This window comes from Eleutherodactylus coqui, chromosome 12 (genome assembly GCF_035609145.1).
Source record: "Eleutherodactylus coqui strain aEleCoq1 chromosome 12, aEleCoq1.hap1, whole genome shotgun sequence".
Taxonomy (NCBI): domain Eukaryota; kingdom Metazoa; phylum Chordata; class Amphibia; order Anura; family Eleutherodactylidae; genus Eleutherodactylus; species Eleutherodactylus coqui.
Genome location: NC_089848.1, coordinates 109726361 through 109743299, shown reverse-complemented (window position 1 = coordinate 109743299; position 16939 = coordinate 109726361). Strand labels below are relative to the sequence as shown.

Below are 16939 nucleotides of genomic sequence, written 5' to 3'. Positions count from 1 at the left end.
TATGTATAGTATATATAGGAGGAGAACACATTATACACTGAGCCCTGTAGTATGTATAGTATATATAGCAGGAGGGGGCACATTATACACTGAGCCCTGTAGTATGTAAAGTTTATATAGCAGGAGGGGACACATTATACACTGATCCCTGTAGTATGTATAGTATATATAGCAGGAGGGGGGCACATTATACACAGAGCCATGTAGTATGTATAGTATATATAGGAGGGGAACACATTATACACTGAGCCCTGTAGTATGTATAGTATATATAGGAGGGGAACACATTATACACTGAGCCCTGTAGTATGTATAGTATATATAGCAGGAGGGGGCACATTATACACTGAGCCCTGTAGTATGTAAAGTTTATATAGCAGGAGGAGGAGACACATTATACACTGATCCCTGTAGTATGTATAGTATATATAGCAGGAGGGGGGCACATTATACACAGAGCCCTGTAGTATGTATAGTATATATAGCAGGAGGGGAACAGATTATACACTGAGCCCTGTAGTATGTATAGTATATATAGCAGGAGGGACACATTATACACTGAGCCCTGTAGTATGTATAGTATATATAGCAGGAGGGGGCACATTATACATTGAGCCCTGTAGTATGTATAGTATATATAGCAGGAGGGGGGCACATTATACATTGAGCCCTGTAGTATGTATAGTATATATAGCAGGAGGGGGGCACATTATACACAGAGCCATGTAGTATGTATAGTATATATAGGAGGGGAACACATTATACACTGAGCCCTGTAGTATGTATAGTATATATAGCAGGAAGAGGGGACACATTATACACTGATCCCTGTAGTATGTATAGTATATATAGCAGAAGGGACACATTATACACTGATCCCTGTAGTATGTATAGTATATATAGCAGAAGGGACACATTATACACTGATCCCTGTAGTATGTATAGTATATATAGCAGAAGGGACACATTATACACTGAGCCCTGTAGTATGTATAGTATACATAGCAGGAGGGGGGCACATTATACACAGAGCCATGTAGTATGTATAGTATATATAGGAGGGGAACAGATTATACACCGAGCCCTGTAGTATGTATAGTGTATATATAGCAGGAGGGGGCACATTATACACTGAGCCCTGTAGTATGTATAGTATATATAGCAGAAGGGAGACATTATACAATGAACCCTGTAGTATGTATAGTGTATATATAGCAGGAGGGGGCACATTATACACTGAGCCATGTAGTATGCATAGTATATATAGCAGAAGGGAGACATTATACAATGAGCCCTGTAGTATGTATAGTATATATAGCAGAAGGGAGACATTATAGACTGAGCCCTGTAGTATGTATAGTGTATATATAGCAGGAGGGGGCACATTATACACTGAGCCCTGTAGTATGCATAGTATATATAGCAGAAGGGAGACATTATACAATGAGCCCTGTAGTATGTATAGTATATATAGCAGAAGGGAGACATTATACACTGAGCCCTGTAGTATGTATAGTGTATATATAGCAGGAGGGGACACATTATACACTAAGCCCTGTAGTATGCATAGTATATATAGCAGGAGGGGGACACATTATACACTGAGCATTGTAGTATGTATAGTATATATAGCAGGAGGGGGGACATTATACACTGAACCCTGTAGTGAGTGAGTGAGTGAGTGAGTGAGTGAGTGTGTGTGAGTGTGTGTGTGTGTATAGCAGGAGGGGGCAGATTATACTTGTGTGTGTATATACATTCTACAGGGCTCCGTGTATATAGTGTACAATATACAGGTATTATTTACACCACATAAGTGTATAGTGTATACCACACTTGTATATACTGTACATTACACAGGTATATACATCCTACAGGTGTATACTGTACATCGCACATGTGTATAATTCACATCACACTGGTATATAGATTGCACAGATATACTGTATATCATACAGGCATATACTGTATATCACATAGGTGTATTTATCATACAGGTATATCCTATACTTCCCACTGGTGTGGACATTACACAGGTTCTGTAATAGCTGTGTGATGTACAGTATACAGTGTGATGTATATTATACATCACACAGGTATATGCATCACACTAGTATATACAGTACATCGCAAATGTATATACTGTACATCACACAGGTGTATACACCACACTGCTATATACTGTATATCTTACATGTTTATACATCACATCATACAGCTGTATACTGTACATCCAACAAGTACACACATCTCGAGTATATAGTGTACATCACACAGGTATCTATATGATATAGGTTTATACTGCACATCACATTGGTATATACATCACAGGTATATAGTGTACACAACACAGGTGTATAGTGTACATTATATATGTAGTCCTACAGGCTCCCTCCCTCCGTGGTTTTCAGTTTTGCTTTTTCCAATTATGTGATATCCACGCCAGTATCAGCCATCGTGTACACAGGTGTCTATTGTACCCTACAGATGCATATACACCACATATGTATATACACCGCATAGGTGTATAGCGTACATCACCATCACGGGCTATGTTCAGTGAGAGGCCAAGCTTTTCGTAAGCTTCTGCAAAGATGTTTAAAGTGGCTTGTAGGTCTTCTTCTGAAGGCGCACAGACTATGTTATCATCAGCTTATTGGAGTTCTAGAACACATTGTTGTGACCTTGGTTTTGGCTTTTAGTCTGTTAAGGTTAAATAATTTACCATCTGTTCGATAGATGATTTCCACGCCGGTTGGAAGCTTCCTATCAACAAAGCTATAAAGATGGAAAATAAAGTGGAGGCAATAACACAACCCTCTTTGACCCCTGATTCCATCTTAAATGGGTCACTTTGGGAGCCATTGCTGTCCAAGACCATTGCCAACATGTTCACGAATTTATCTAGGCATCCGATTTCTTGAAGGATGGTCCAAAGAGCATTGCCATTCACTGTGTCGAATGCCTTTGTGAGGTCAATGAAAGCCATGTACAGTGGTTGGTTTTGTTCCCTGCATTTTTCTTGGAGCGGTCGTGCGGTGAAGATCATATCCACTGTACTCTGGAAGGGCGGAAGCCATTCTGGGATTCCGGAAAGATGCCTTCTGAAATGGCTAAAAAACAGTTTGCAAAGATTCTTGCAAGGATTTGCCCAGTGGAAGTTAGAAGGGAGACACCTCGATAGTTTCCACAGTCTGTGCTTTCCCTTTTGAAAAAGGTGATGATAGCAGCGTCCTTAAAGCTGCCAGGAGTTTCTTGGTCCCCCACACTTTTTCAATCAGCTGGTGGAGGTGTTGTGTCAGCTCAGGTCCACCCTCTTTAAGGATTTCAACAGGGATCCTATCAGGTCCGCTGGCTTTGTTCTTTTTTATTTGGCTGATGGCTTTGCTGACTTCCTTCCGCTTTTTTCGTCCACCAGTTGTTCTTGAGTTCTCTGGTCCTTCTTTGCACCTCAGCTTTTGCACTAGTGTAGATCTCAGTTGGTGTCTCTTTGCCATATTTGGAAGGCTTTCCACTTATCGATTAGTTGGTGGATGTCGTTATCATTTTCAGGGTATTCCATGGATAGACGATCCTACAGTATGGTTTGGAGACGGAATCGTTTAGAGGGCTCTTGATGGGCTCGGGTGTTCATTTTCATCTTATCTTTCTTCCTTGGAGTCTGCGTTTGGGGGTAATCTTGATGGCCATCAAATTAACTTGTGGTCTGTCCAGCAATCATCAGCGCCTGTCATGGCTCTTGTGAGAAGTACATTGCGGCGGTCTCTGGCACGTATAATTACATAGTCTAAGAGGTGCCAATGCTTTGACCGGTGGTGCTTCCATGATGTCTAAAACTTGTTTTTCTGGCAGAAGAGTGTTTTGGTGATAACAAGGTTATGTTCCGCACACTTAGTAAGAAGTAGGATGCTGTTAGATTTGCTGTTTCCAACCTTATTTTTTCCTATATTCCCTGGCCACAGGTCGAAGTTTCGTCAAGCTCTTGCATCAAAATCGCCCAGGAGGATGACTTTGTCCTCCATATCTCCGATAGGATGGTGTCCAGCTGACCGTAAATTTTTCCTTGATGTCTTCGTCAGCATCTAATGTTGGTGCATGGGCACTTATGATAGTTGTCTGCTGGTTTTTCACAAAATTCGGAGAGTCGTTCGCTGATGCCGATGGGTGCGTCAGACAGATTCTTCCCCAGGTCGGTTTAAATAGCAAAGCCAACCTCATGTATTCTTCATTCTTGTTCAAGCAGGCCCTTCAAAAAAAAAAAAAAAGGTGTAGCCTCCTATTTCTTCCTTCATCTATTCCTCTCCTGCACTCCGGGTCTCTTGGAGCGCTGCTATATTGATGTAAAAGTGCCTCAGCTCCCTTGCTACAATAGCAGTCATGCGCGCAGGGTGTTCATTGCTTGCGTTGCCCAATAGTGTCCAAATGTTTCATGTCCTAAAGTTCACTTTTCTTTTTCGACTGGAAGGTGGTGACCCCTCTGGATGCGGTAGTGCAGTCAGTCCAGGCATGCACCGTACACAGACATATACAACACAGGTGTCTATTATATATCGCACAGGTATATGTAAACACATATATATACACACCACACAGGTATATAGTATACAATACACAGAGATACTCACCACACAGGTAAATAACCTACATCACACAGGTACATAATGTACATCACACAAGCGTATACTCACAGATATATGGTGTACATCACACAGGTATATACTCACAGGTATTTAATGTACATCACAGGTATATACATCACGCAAGTCTATACTGTACATCACACAGGTAAATACATCATACAGGTGTATACTGTACATCACAAAATTATATGCATCACACTAGTGTATACAGTACAGCCCATACGTATATATTGTATATCACACAGGTATATACTGTACATCAATCACACAGGCTCATAAATAACACTGGTATATACAGCACACAGGTATATACTGTACATCCCACAAGTATATATTGTATATCACAGAAGTATATATTCACAAGTATATACTGTACCTCAGACAGGTATACACTGTGCATCCCACAGATATATATAGCACAGAAGTATATACTGTACATCACACACGTATATGCTCACAGGTATATAGTGTACATAACAATGGTATATTTCCAGAAGTGGAAACAAAGAACCAAGACAAAAAATTCAGAAGGCAAGTAGAGGAGCAAGAGACCCCGATCACAAACTAACATGTTTCTACATGAGAATTGGAGCTCCTAACACAGGAAGAGAAATATGATGTCATCGGCATCACGGAAACTTGGTGGAATGATACACATGATGGGAATACAAGGCTTGAAGGATACAACTTATTTATAAGGAACAGACCTAATAAAAGGGGAGGAGGTGTTGTGTTGTATGTTGGGAAAACATTCATCTCCACAGAGATTCAAGCTTCAGAGCTGGGAGTTCTGTAGAAACTGTTTGGGTAAGAATACAAGGAGAGAACAACAGAAAGGACACCATTGTAGGCATTTACTATAGGCCGTCTGGACAAGCAGAAGATATGGAGGAACTCTTTCTACATCAGATGGCCAAGCTCTCAAAGAATCACAACATAGTGATCATGGGAGATTTTACCTATCCAGACATTTGTTGGGAATCTCTCAGGTAAAAGTAATGGATTCAACAAATTCTTATCCGCTCTTGCTGACAACTTTATCTTCCATAAGGTGGAAGAGAAAACAAGGGGGATCTGCTATCTTGGACCTAATTCTTACCAACAGGGAGGAAATGGATGAGGAAGTAAGGGTGGCTGGGACCTTAGGAGGCAGTGATCATGATATCCTTGGATGTTGGCTAAAATGGGGAGGAAGACCTGAGAAGACTCAGACCTCAAGGTTGGATTTCAAAAAGGCAGATTTCAATTAACTCAGAAAGGGGAGAGGAAGAACCCAATGACTGGATGTTCTTAAGGACAGAAATGTCCGAGAAGGTTGGGAAATATTGTGAAATGAGATTCTCAAAAGCACAAACGTTAACAATCCCTAAAAGAGGGAAGAATGGGAAGTATTTAAAGAGACCCGGATGGATGAACACAGAACTTGAACACATGGTAAAAAGGAAGAAAAATATGTTTATCAAATGAAAAGAGGGGGAATACCTAAGGCCCAATGCCCACGGACGGATAATTGCTGCGAGAATCGCGGACAGATACCTGCCGCAAATCCGGCAGCAATAGCTGTCCATAGACATGCAATGTTAACAAATTTTCCTCTGCTCACAAGTGGAAATCAACTGCAATTTTCCGCTCACAGGGAGGAATCGCCATTCTATTCATCGTGGAAAATTGTGCGGACAGCTTCCATTGCAGTCAATGGAAGCAGTCCATCCTGTGAGACTCCGCGCTGTGAGTTCAGCAGAAGTATCGCAGGAAATCGCATCACCGCCCAGTGCCGGCGCATCATGAACTGCAGGTGCACCGACTCACTGGCAGAGACTCTCGCCACGGATCCAGAGAGGTGAGTATGGAATCTCTGGGGGGGAGGGGGGGGGGGTTGCTGGGTCTGATTTCGCTGCGAGATTTAGCAGGCGGGATCCGACCCAGTCATGGGCATGAGGCCTATAGAAGAATATAATGCGGTCTGCAGAAGCTGTAGGGCAGAAAAGTGTCAGAAAAGCTGATGATAAATTGATGCTTGCAACAGAGGCCAAAAGCAATAAAAAAAGGATTTGGGGGGGGGGGGGCAAAAGCAAAAGAAAAGTCCAAGATGCTATTGGATGTTTACTGGATGAAAATTGTGAATTTTTTAAGATTAATGTTGACAAGGTCGAACTTGTACATTCCATCCCATTTTGTATCGGTTTTCTCTAAGAAAAGTAGATGTAACAGCAGCTGATCTTCCCTGTGCTACTGGGGGAATAAAAGAATGCAGGCTATCTATAAGCTGAGAGATGGGGAGAGAATACTTAGCTAACTTACATAAATTCAAGTCTCCAGGCCTAAATGAATTACATCCTAGGATACTAAAGGAAGCAGCGGAGGTAATTGCTGAACCACTCTCCATAATCTTTGAAAATTCCTTGAGAACAGGAGAAGTCCCAGAAGAGTGGAAAGGGGCAAATGTTGTTCCCATCTTCAAAAAAAGGGAAGAAGGTGGATCCAGGAAACTACAGACCTGTGAGCCTGACTTCTATACCGGGAAAGGTTTCTGAACAAATTATTAAACAGCATGTATGCAAGTACTTGGATGAGATTGGAGTAATTAACCAGAGCCAGCATGGGTATGTAACAAATAAGCCATTCCAGACTCATCTAATTTCCTTCTATGACAGAATCACCGACTGGGTTGATCATGGAAATGTGGTGGATATAGTATATCTTGACTTTAGTAAAGCATTTGACAAAGTATCTCATACTATACTTATTGAAAAAAATGACCAAATATGGGATTGACAAGGCAACTGTTAGGTGGATTCACAACTGGCCAAGTAATCATACTCAAAGAGTGGTCATAAATGGCTGCACACCCAAATGGAAGAATGTATGAAGTGGGGTACTACAAGGTTCTGTCCTAGGCCCAGTGGTGTTCAACATTTTTATAAATGATCTGGAGGAGGGAATTGATGGGAAACTGATCAAATTTGCTAGGAGAGATAGCGAACACTAGGGAAAAGAGAAAGAGGATTCAAAAAGATCTAGAAAAGCCTGCACAGTGGGCGGCAACTAACAGAATAGTATTTAACAAGGAGAAATGCAAAGTCCTACATCTGGGCAAGAAAAATGAAGAAAGCACATACAGAATGGGAGGAATTGGGCTAAGCAGCACATGTGAAAAAAACTTGGGTATATTAATAGATCATAGACTGAACATGAGTCAACAATGTGATGCAGCAGCCAAAAAGGCAAACACAATTCTAGGATGTATTAAGAGAAGCATAGAGTCTAGATCACGTGAGGTCATTATCCCCTCTACTCTTCCTTAAGGCTGGTTTAGACGCAACGATAATCGCTCAAAAGATGTCGCTCAAGCGACTTTTGAGCGATCATCGTTGTGTCATTTACAGCGCAAGATGAGCGATAACCTTGCGCTGCCAGCGGAGGATGCAGAAGACAAGCGGGGTGTCCCCGCTTGTCTTCTGCATCCAGCTGTTTTCTGCATGGAGCGCCTGGCTATTATACAGCCGAGCGCTCCGTGCCGGGTATGGAGAGTAGAGCTGGACCGCTCTGTTCTTCATACGCAGCCCGTTATCAGTGAGCAGGATACAGGTGAAACAATAGTATCAGCTGTATCCCGCTGTGAATCCCTGATAAGGCTCATTGTTGTCTTTCAGCACGCTGAAAGACAACGATGAGGGACGGGATAACAAAAACTGCACGATGTCAGTGCAGTTACACACAACGATTATCGCTCAAAAGATGGCTATTGAGTGATAATCGTTGTGTCTAAATGGGCCTTTAGTCAGACCTCAGCTGGAATACTGTGAATACTAGAATAGCTGTCTACAAATATCTGAAGGGCTGTCACACTGCAGAGGCATCAGCTCTATTCTCATCTGCACAAGGAAAGACTAGAAGCAATGGGATGAAACTGAAAGGGAGGAGACACAGATTAGATATTAGACAGTGAGGGGATCAATGAGTGGAACAGGTTACCATGGGAGGTGCGGAGTTCTCCTTCAATGGAAGTGTTCAAACAAAGGCTGGACAAATATCTGTCTGGGGTGATTTAGTGATCCTGCACTGAGCAGGGGGTTGGACCCGAAGACCCTGTAGGTCCCTTCCAACTCTACCATTCTATGATTAGGTATATACTGTATATCACATTAGTATACAAACCACACAGGTATATAGTGTACATCACACAAGTAAAGCTCCTTTTTTGTGTGTCAGAGGGCAATGCACTCCTGATTATAAATTTCCTCAGACTTGGTGGTTGCCTGTAACATAGGAGGGGAGGTTCCGGGAATATGGTGGTCAGACAGTCATCCTTGTGTAGGGTATGATGGAGTTTCTTTGCAGTCTTCCTTAGTACCTCTAGCTGTGGATTGTAGGTCACTACTAGAGGCACACGACCATTTCCTTCCTTCTCTATGTATCGGAGTAGTTGATTTCTGGGTATCCTGGTGGCTCTGGTGATTTGGTCATCAGTTGAGGTGGGATGGTCACTCTGATTTGTAAATTAATTTTTAAGATGGTATAAATATTCCTCTTTGTCTGTTGGGTTGGAGCAGATCCAGTTGTATCTGATGGCCTGGCTGTAGACAATGGACTTTTTGATGTGTTTAGGATGGGAGCCGTCCCATTGGTGGAATGTGAGCCGATCAATCGGTTTCCGGTATAGGGATGTCTGTATTGAATTGTTTGAAATTTTTATGGTGGTGTCCAAAAAGTTAATTTCTGTATACATGAAGCTTAATGTCAGGTTTATGGTGGGTGAAATGCATTGAATCTCTCATGGAATTTTATTAGTTCTTGTTCGGTGTTGATCCAGATGATTATGATGTCATCAGTGTAGCGAAAGTAGGCCAATGGTTTGCTGGAGCAGGAGACGAGAAAGTCACTCTCCAATTTTGCCATGAAAAGGTTGGCATGTTGCGGTGCCATTTTATTGCCCATGGCAGTTCCGATGAGTTGCAGGAATATCCCTTGCCAAAGAAAAAAATAATTGTGCGTGAGGAAGAATCTCGTGAGTTGTAACACTAATTCAGAGGCAACCCATTGGCCTCAAGGTGTGCCAGGCAGGCTGTTAGTCCATCCTTGTGTGGGATGTGGAATATAAGGATTTCACATCCATGGTGGCCAGGATGGCGCCATCGGGAAGGGGACCTACGGTTGATAGTTTGTTCAGTAGGACCGTGGTGTCCTGCAAGTAGCTAGTTGTGTTCCTCACCAGTGGTTTAAGGACACTTTCTACCCATCCTGAGCTTCCTTTAGTGAAGGTTCCACACCTGAGATAATTAGCCTCCCTAGGTTGCCAGCTTTGTGTAGCTTTGTGAAGCATATAGAATGCACCAATCATGGGGTTCTCTGGTATCAAGTCCAAAAGTCTTGTGGAGCCCCCAGGGTTCCCACACCTGAGATAATCGGCCTTCCTGGGTTGCCAGCTTTGTGTAGTTTTGGAAGCATGTAGAATGTTCCCACCTTGGGGTTCTCCGGTATCAAGTCCAGAAGTTTTGTGGAGCCCACAGACAGGCTTCTGACAACCCTTCTCAATTCCCTCACATATTTCTGAGTAGGGTCTTGATCCAGTTTGGTGTAGTATCTGGTGTCCATCAGCTGGTCTGTCTTTTTTTCATGTAGTCTGATGTCATGAGGACTATAGGACCACCCTTATCTGCAGGTTTAATGGTAATCATTATTTTTGAGGGCATAGATGGCCCTTCTTTCCTGCATATTGATATTAAATGCTTCCTTTTTATTAAATGCTTCCAGTATAGTGTAATGAACCACATGTCTAAAGGGGTCTGTATATTTGTCCAAAGTGGGGTTGAGGCTAGGAGAGGGTGTCCAATCAGACTTCTTCCTGGCCCCTAGTTTCTCCTATGTTTGGGTGCTTGAAAGTCCTGTGTCCTCTTTGTCATGGAAGAACTCTTTCAGGCTTAGTCTCCTGAAATATTCCTCCATGTCACTGTAGAGTTCGGTCTTGTCAAGAGTTTTGGTAGGACCAGCTGCTGCTTAATAGGCAATTACCCTCCTATTTAAGTGAGCTGGGGTCCCTCCCTCTTTGCCTAAGTGTTGTTGTGTGTTTGTCTGTGTTTGTCTCAGACACCCAGCATACATGGGTCGCCTGTCTGACTTTGTTGTCTGGTCTGATCCTGTACTTATATCTCTGTATACATTTTCCACTGTTGATCCTGTCTCTATTTTATTGTCTGCTTTATCCTGTATGTTTACTGTCTTCCTGTCTTTACATCTTTCCTGGGGTGTTTTGCTCCTGCTGCCAGCACAGGTACTCTGCCTTGCTAGTGTGTCTGCACCATTTCCTGTCTTGTATTCGTCCTTGTCCCTGCTCGGTCGCCAACCCATTTGCTCTTTGTCGGTTCTGTCTCTGCTCCAGTTCCTGTCCGTAGATCCTGCCTGTTGGTTGGCACAAGTGGGTCCATAGTACCAAACGTTCTTTGTACTGCACATCAGACAAGTATATACATAACATGTGGATACTGTACATCACACAGGCATATAGATCAGACATTACATACTGGACATCACACAATCACATAGGTCTGTTTTTCCTTGTTTAGTTCCTAAGACATGGCTGGACAACAGAACCTGACAGCAGAGATGGGACCCCAAACTTGGTCAGAATGTCACCCAGCTTAGGGGCTCCGGACCCACACTGCTATTTTGCTATGGACAATGGAATTTGTGCCATTGGAGGTCTTGCAGGGGGTCCCCTGCAGTAAGTATCTGCTCCTGGATAAAGCACTGTGACATCACAACTCTGTTTAGTCAGGTGTTGTAGTGTGACATCACAAGCAGTGTCCTTCAGGTAAACTTAGTGTTGCATCATACAGGATAGGACATGTAGGCACAACAAGTAGACGCCCGGAGCAGCGCTCTTTTATCTCATATATTCTTCCCAGCGCTCCACCTGCGGTTGGGGTTGTCCTTCCGCTCATTACGCAAGTCACACGCTGTACATTTCTGCATTTAGCTGAGTCACCCAAGGCGCGTCCTCCTCACCTGACGGCGAGTAACAGCAACCGAAAGCTATTATGGCGCAACGCAGGATGAGCAACAAGAAGCTGCCAAGTGTACGAGCGTTAACCCCTTCCTTGCAGCTGAGCGTTTACTCTCACAGAGTGCACTTCTGACTTATCCTCATCAGGATCAGCGACATAAGACTGGTTGATATGCCCAAGGAGGATACAGTAGTAGCAGGGGCCCCATAGTAAAACTATAGCGCCCCATAGCAAAATGCAGAATTACCCACACCCAGAAAAAAGATGTTATATCTACAGATAGATAAGAGAGCCTGGTGGGCTCTGAGCCAGTAGCTCTAGTGCACCTCTGTATGGTGCAGTGATAGTGATTACAGTGCAGTTACCTCCATCTTCTCTGACTGGTGCTGATCGTTTCAGTTTCTCGGTTATGAAGACTTCTTCCAGTCACGATTCACCTTGATGAATGTAATGTTCAGTCCGGATAGAATGGTTTTTCAATGCGTTTGTGCCAGAATATCAGCACAACTACATTGGTAAATAAGCAACAGTGGACGACAAGTTGTGATATATAATGCCCGTGTCGGACCGCGGCTCCTTGGGATCATCCTTTATGTCAACTAGACCATAAACACATCCACTTTTAATTGCATTTAAAGTCCGCACCATTTCTGCAAAGTGTAAACGCATCCCAAGGGCTAATTACATGGCATAAGTTGTGTCCGGTTTGGGAATACGCAGCATGTTCACGGACCCCCAAAAAATAAATAAATAATTTTTTTTTTTTTTAAACCGCCTATTCCTTGCGTATTTCGTCACTTCTGCGGGGTGCTTGTACGTACGTTTCCTGTGTGTTCACTACATATTTGCTCGGGCACATTCACTTCTATGGTCTACTTCAGTGCATAATTAGTACCAAAATAGGACATGCTGCGTATTTTTTGACACAACAGAAAATCGCGTCAAAAATATACAATTATGAATGAACTTATTGAAAACCGTGGTCTCTATTAACTGCATATTACAAGCGTAAAAAAAAACAAACACTCATGTGGTATTCGGGGTCAATACGCCCAAGTGAATGAGCCTTAAAAGGCACCTTAGTCTAATGTGGATCGAAACATACTATTTCAATTGAAATGATCATGTGTTTGCTGAAACTTAAGGGGGCCATCACTATTCACCCGGCGCTGCAAAGAAATATATATTTTTTTTTAAAGGGGTTTTTTATTGTGTAAAACAGAAAAATCTAAAAAACAAATATATATAATTTTGGTATTGCCACAACCATACTAATCCACAGGAAAAAATATCATCATTTATCCTGCAAATTTAATGCGGTAAAAACAAAAAAAAACAAATGCAGAATTACTACATTTTTTTTTCTTCCTGCTCTCCAAAATAAATTTAGAAAAAGTATGCAACACATTCTATGCAACCAGAAAAGGGTACCATATAAAAACCAGAGCTTACCATTCAAAAAATAAGCCCCCATACAGCCATGTCCTTGGAAAAATGTAAAAAGTTATGGCTGTTGAAGGGGGAGATGAAAATCTCCCAAAAATCATTGCGTTAGGTCCAAAACAGGCCATGTTACTAAGGGGTTCAAATGAATAAAACTTAACATGCAATACCAGTTCAGGCCACTGTGCAATGCATAGAGCTGTCTGCTGCCTCCAGCAAAACAGCTCAAGACACTGATGCGGGGGAAAAGCTGACCCCTAGGGGGCCCTGGATGGCAGACCTTTGCCGATCTACTATAGATGACCTATCCTGAATATAGAATTGGGACAGTCCTTTAAGTCAGAGTCTGGGCTCACCAAGGAATCCTCTAGTATCCCGCTGGTCAGTCTGACCCTACTTATTGGAGTCTTTAGAATGGTTTCCTATTAACCTTTATTGACTAGAGAAGCTGTTCCAGCAAGAACTCTGAAGGGTGAAGAGGGGCTCATTCCCAAGTACCTGCAGGCAAATACTGACAGAGTTAAAGGATCCACGTTACCTGGGACCAGAACTCCACCGTCCGGTATGTAAAACGGGGCGCAGTCTGCTGCTAGGCCTACACATGACACGATGGCGGCATGCTCAGCGACGCCTGGGTTGGGCATGGAGTATGATGGAAATCCCTGCATTCCTTTTGGTTCTGGATTCCATAGTGGAATTACTTAAAAGAGAAGAGAAGAGGTACAAGCGGAGGTAAGTCCAAGAGTCACATGACGACGGACATGAGTGCTGCTACTGTTGCCTTCTGGGTCTGATGGCTCTTTCTATATCTGCTCCCCGGCCTTGACAGTCAGCGACAGGACAGGTTTTATTTCATTCCTTCAGCGCTGCTGAGACCATTAATAGACGGTTACCCTGACTGCCTGCCAAGACGGTGACCAGGAGGAGGCTGCCACGGAGCCTAAAATAGTCATGGCGTAACGTACCGACAAGCTGCCCCCACCCACAACATTCTTACACGCCAGTCTATGGTAAACGGCAGCGCATCATGTATTTAATAGTCACCTGACCAACCACGCCGGTGATGTCACAGCGAGCTAATTAGACTGCATACAAATGATGCGAAATGACTAATTAATTAGCGACAGTAAAGCTCATATGCAACAATTAAAGGTACGGTCACACCTAATGACCACTATTAATGATTTTAAAGACCTTTAAGGGCCTACAAAACGTGCGATTTCCTCGCTAGTGGAAAGGGGCCCTTAGACGGACAACTGAATAGTCATCAGAACGTTCAGTCAGGAAAGGAATGGTTTCTTCTTAAGGAGAGGTCCTAGAAGGTGTGAGGAGACTTATAAAGCTATGCATGCTCCTCTGGGAAGATGGAACACTACCTCTGCAGCGTCATCTACTGGATAGCAGCATTCCTGCAAGTCAACGTCAGACCTTTTAATAAGCCTTGTAACAAGTGTTCATTCACTCGATCACTGCCTCGTGTAAACAGGGCAACAATCAGCTGACCAGAGAGCAGACGCTGGTTTGTACTGCTCTTACACTTCTTCCCATGCGGACGGGGAATGCGCTGCCAACACCAATGACAGTGTGTGCTGGGTGAACCATTGTTAGCCCCCTATACAGTCTGAGTCAATCTTCATGAAGGCCATTTAAATGATCTTTGTGATCGTCGCTCCTCATCCAGCTCATATTGAGCCATGTAAAACCACCTTAAAGGGGTTGTCCAGTTGAAAACTATTGATGATCTGCAGGACAGGCCATCATTAGTAGATCCGTGGAAATCCACTGCCCTAGATCCCCACTGATTAGCTGTTTACCAGCCCGATGCACTGAACTGATTTCTGCAGGAAGCAGACAGCTCTATTCTCACTGCAGTGATCAGGCGTGGTACTGAAGGCCATTCACTTCAATTAGAGCTTTGACTGTAATACCAAGACTGGCCACTACAGTGGAAACGGAGCTGTCTGCTTCACGAAGAAATCAGCTCAGTGTATGAAGTGCACAAGCCCAGAAACAGTTAATTGGTGGGGGCCTGGAAGGCAGATTCCCACTGATCTCCTGTGGTAAAAAAGCGTAAAAATTGTATCACTGGCACATCCATGTGCGTAGACAGAAATGAACATCTGGTCCAACCTGGCGTACATTTTTGGTATAATTGACACCATTTTCTGGCATAAATTATACATAAGGCCTCTTTCACAAGAGCGACAGCGATATCGGCGCTACAAAATTTAGTCGATATCGCAGTTTTGTATACGCGATTTTGTCGCATCAGTGATGCTTTTTCTTGTCAAAAATAAAATCTCGCATTGTGTCGCTGCTACTCGCAATTTTATCACGGGAAAGTTAGTTAAAAATGTATCGCATAGTACGAAAATCGTACGTACGATGCGATAAACAAGGAGGCTCCATAGGGAAACATGGGCTACAAAACATCGCCAATCGCGGCCGTATATAATATGCCAGGATTTTTTTTCTAGCAACATCACATCAGATAAAACATCGCTAATGTGACGGAACCCGTTAGAAGGCAGCGGCTGCACATACATGCGATTTGTAGCGCTGTGCAATGTGCTCCATTGCTTCAGTGAAAGCATTTGTATGCAAATCAGGTGCGGCTTCACAGCCAATCACTGGGCAGCCCAACGCTCCTAGGAGCAGGCTTACTTGTCTTGTAAAAGGCCCTTAAGGAGCCCGGCACCTAATGGTGAATTTACAAGACGGGGGGGGTGCGATATCAATCGGAGAACCTCGGGCTGATGTCACACTTGTAGATCTGAGACTGCAATGCATGGCGAGAGAACACCACGCCTCATCGCACGCATGGAGATCGCATGTGCTTCCAACAGTGCAAAGAAAAAGAATATCGCATGAAACTCGCATTTACACACTAGTGCGGGGTCTTTTTTAGCTCTGCGATTTTTGAGCGCGGTCTGCTCTATCTTTGACCATTTAGCGCACCACGTCACCCATCACAACAATGGCGTGCGTGAAAACAAAATTGAAATCACGGCAGAGCGCTGCGATTGAAATGGCGATTTGCCGCACCCATGTGTGAGAGGACCCTAAGGTGTACAATCTGCGGTGTCCGCGCCACGATTCAGGTTGACACAAAGATGCTCATATTCCATGAAGGTTTGAACGTCAAGGCATAAAGTGACCAGGAGGAGCAGTCTGAGTGACATCATCCCGTCTAGTGAGGCTTTTACCTGGTGACAGAGGACACAATTGCGCTGGACTCGCGGTTATAGGAGCTGCGAATTCAATCCCCTTCTGGTCTGTAGGTTGCTGAGGAGTTTCGGAGACTGCTGAGTTTTCAGGGGACTGCTTCTTCAGGATGCTCCTAGGTGATACAGAGGGGAGAAGGTAGTTATAGGACTTCTTATTAAAGGGGAAGGTGTCCGTGTACGCGGCTCCCAGGACGAGATGTCCCAGGACGAGACCCCAGTCACACACTGTAGGGGTTATGTGAGTAAATGTAGTAGCTGACCACACTTATCTGAGGGGACCTGTCAGATCCCTTCCTGGGGGGCCGTTGGGGTACCCATAGTCTGTCGATGCTTCCTATTATATCTATAAACGAAAGTTACGGGACAACACTGGAGCTTTGGTGACCTGTGTGGTAATTACGTCACAGAGGTGCGGATCTCACATGAAGCGGACCCAAACACCACAACTGCTGTCAGTCAGGGGTCCCCCACTAGTTTCACACCAGCACCTCCTACTGTGGGTACCAATGATTGCCATGGTGGCCCTGGACCTTGTGAGGGCTTCCCGGGCTACCAAGTATTTAAGGGGGTATTCTGGCCTGTTTTAACCTATGCATCCACATCCATCCCCTGATTATACGGCCCG

The 16939-nt window shown here is 43.7% G+C and overlaps 1 protein-coding gene across 2 annotated transcripts in view; it reads right to left on the bottom strand.

Moving 5' to 3' along the window:
• The window catches only part of CREM (cAMP responsive element modulator), a 66595-nt gene extending 50168 nt beyond the window's left edge, over window positions 1-16427 (bottom strand). Inside the window, exons 1-2 of one of the 2 annotated variants that reach the window (XM_066585673.1) lie at window positions 16294-16427; window positions 13626-13787 (exon numbers count right to left, since the gene is read on the bottom strand). In XM_066585673.1, coding sequence (XP_066441770.1) covers window positions 13626-13755 — 130 coding nt within the window. In that variant the 5' untranslated portion in view covers window positions 13756-13787; window positions 16294-16427. Of the gene's footprint in view, window positions 1-13625; window positions 13964-16293 lie in introns of those variants that run through there. The other variant, XM_066585674.1, reaches the window with a different exon arrangement.
• Window positions 16428-16939: the final 512 nt, after the last annotated feature.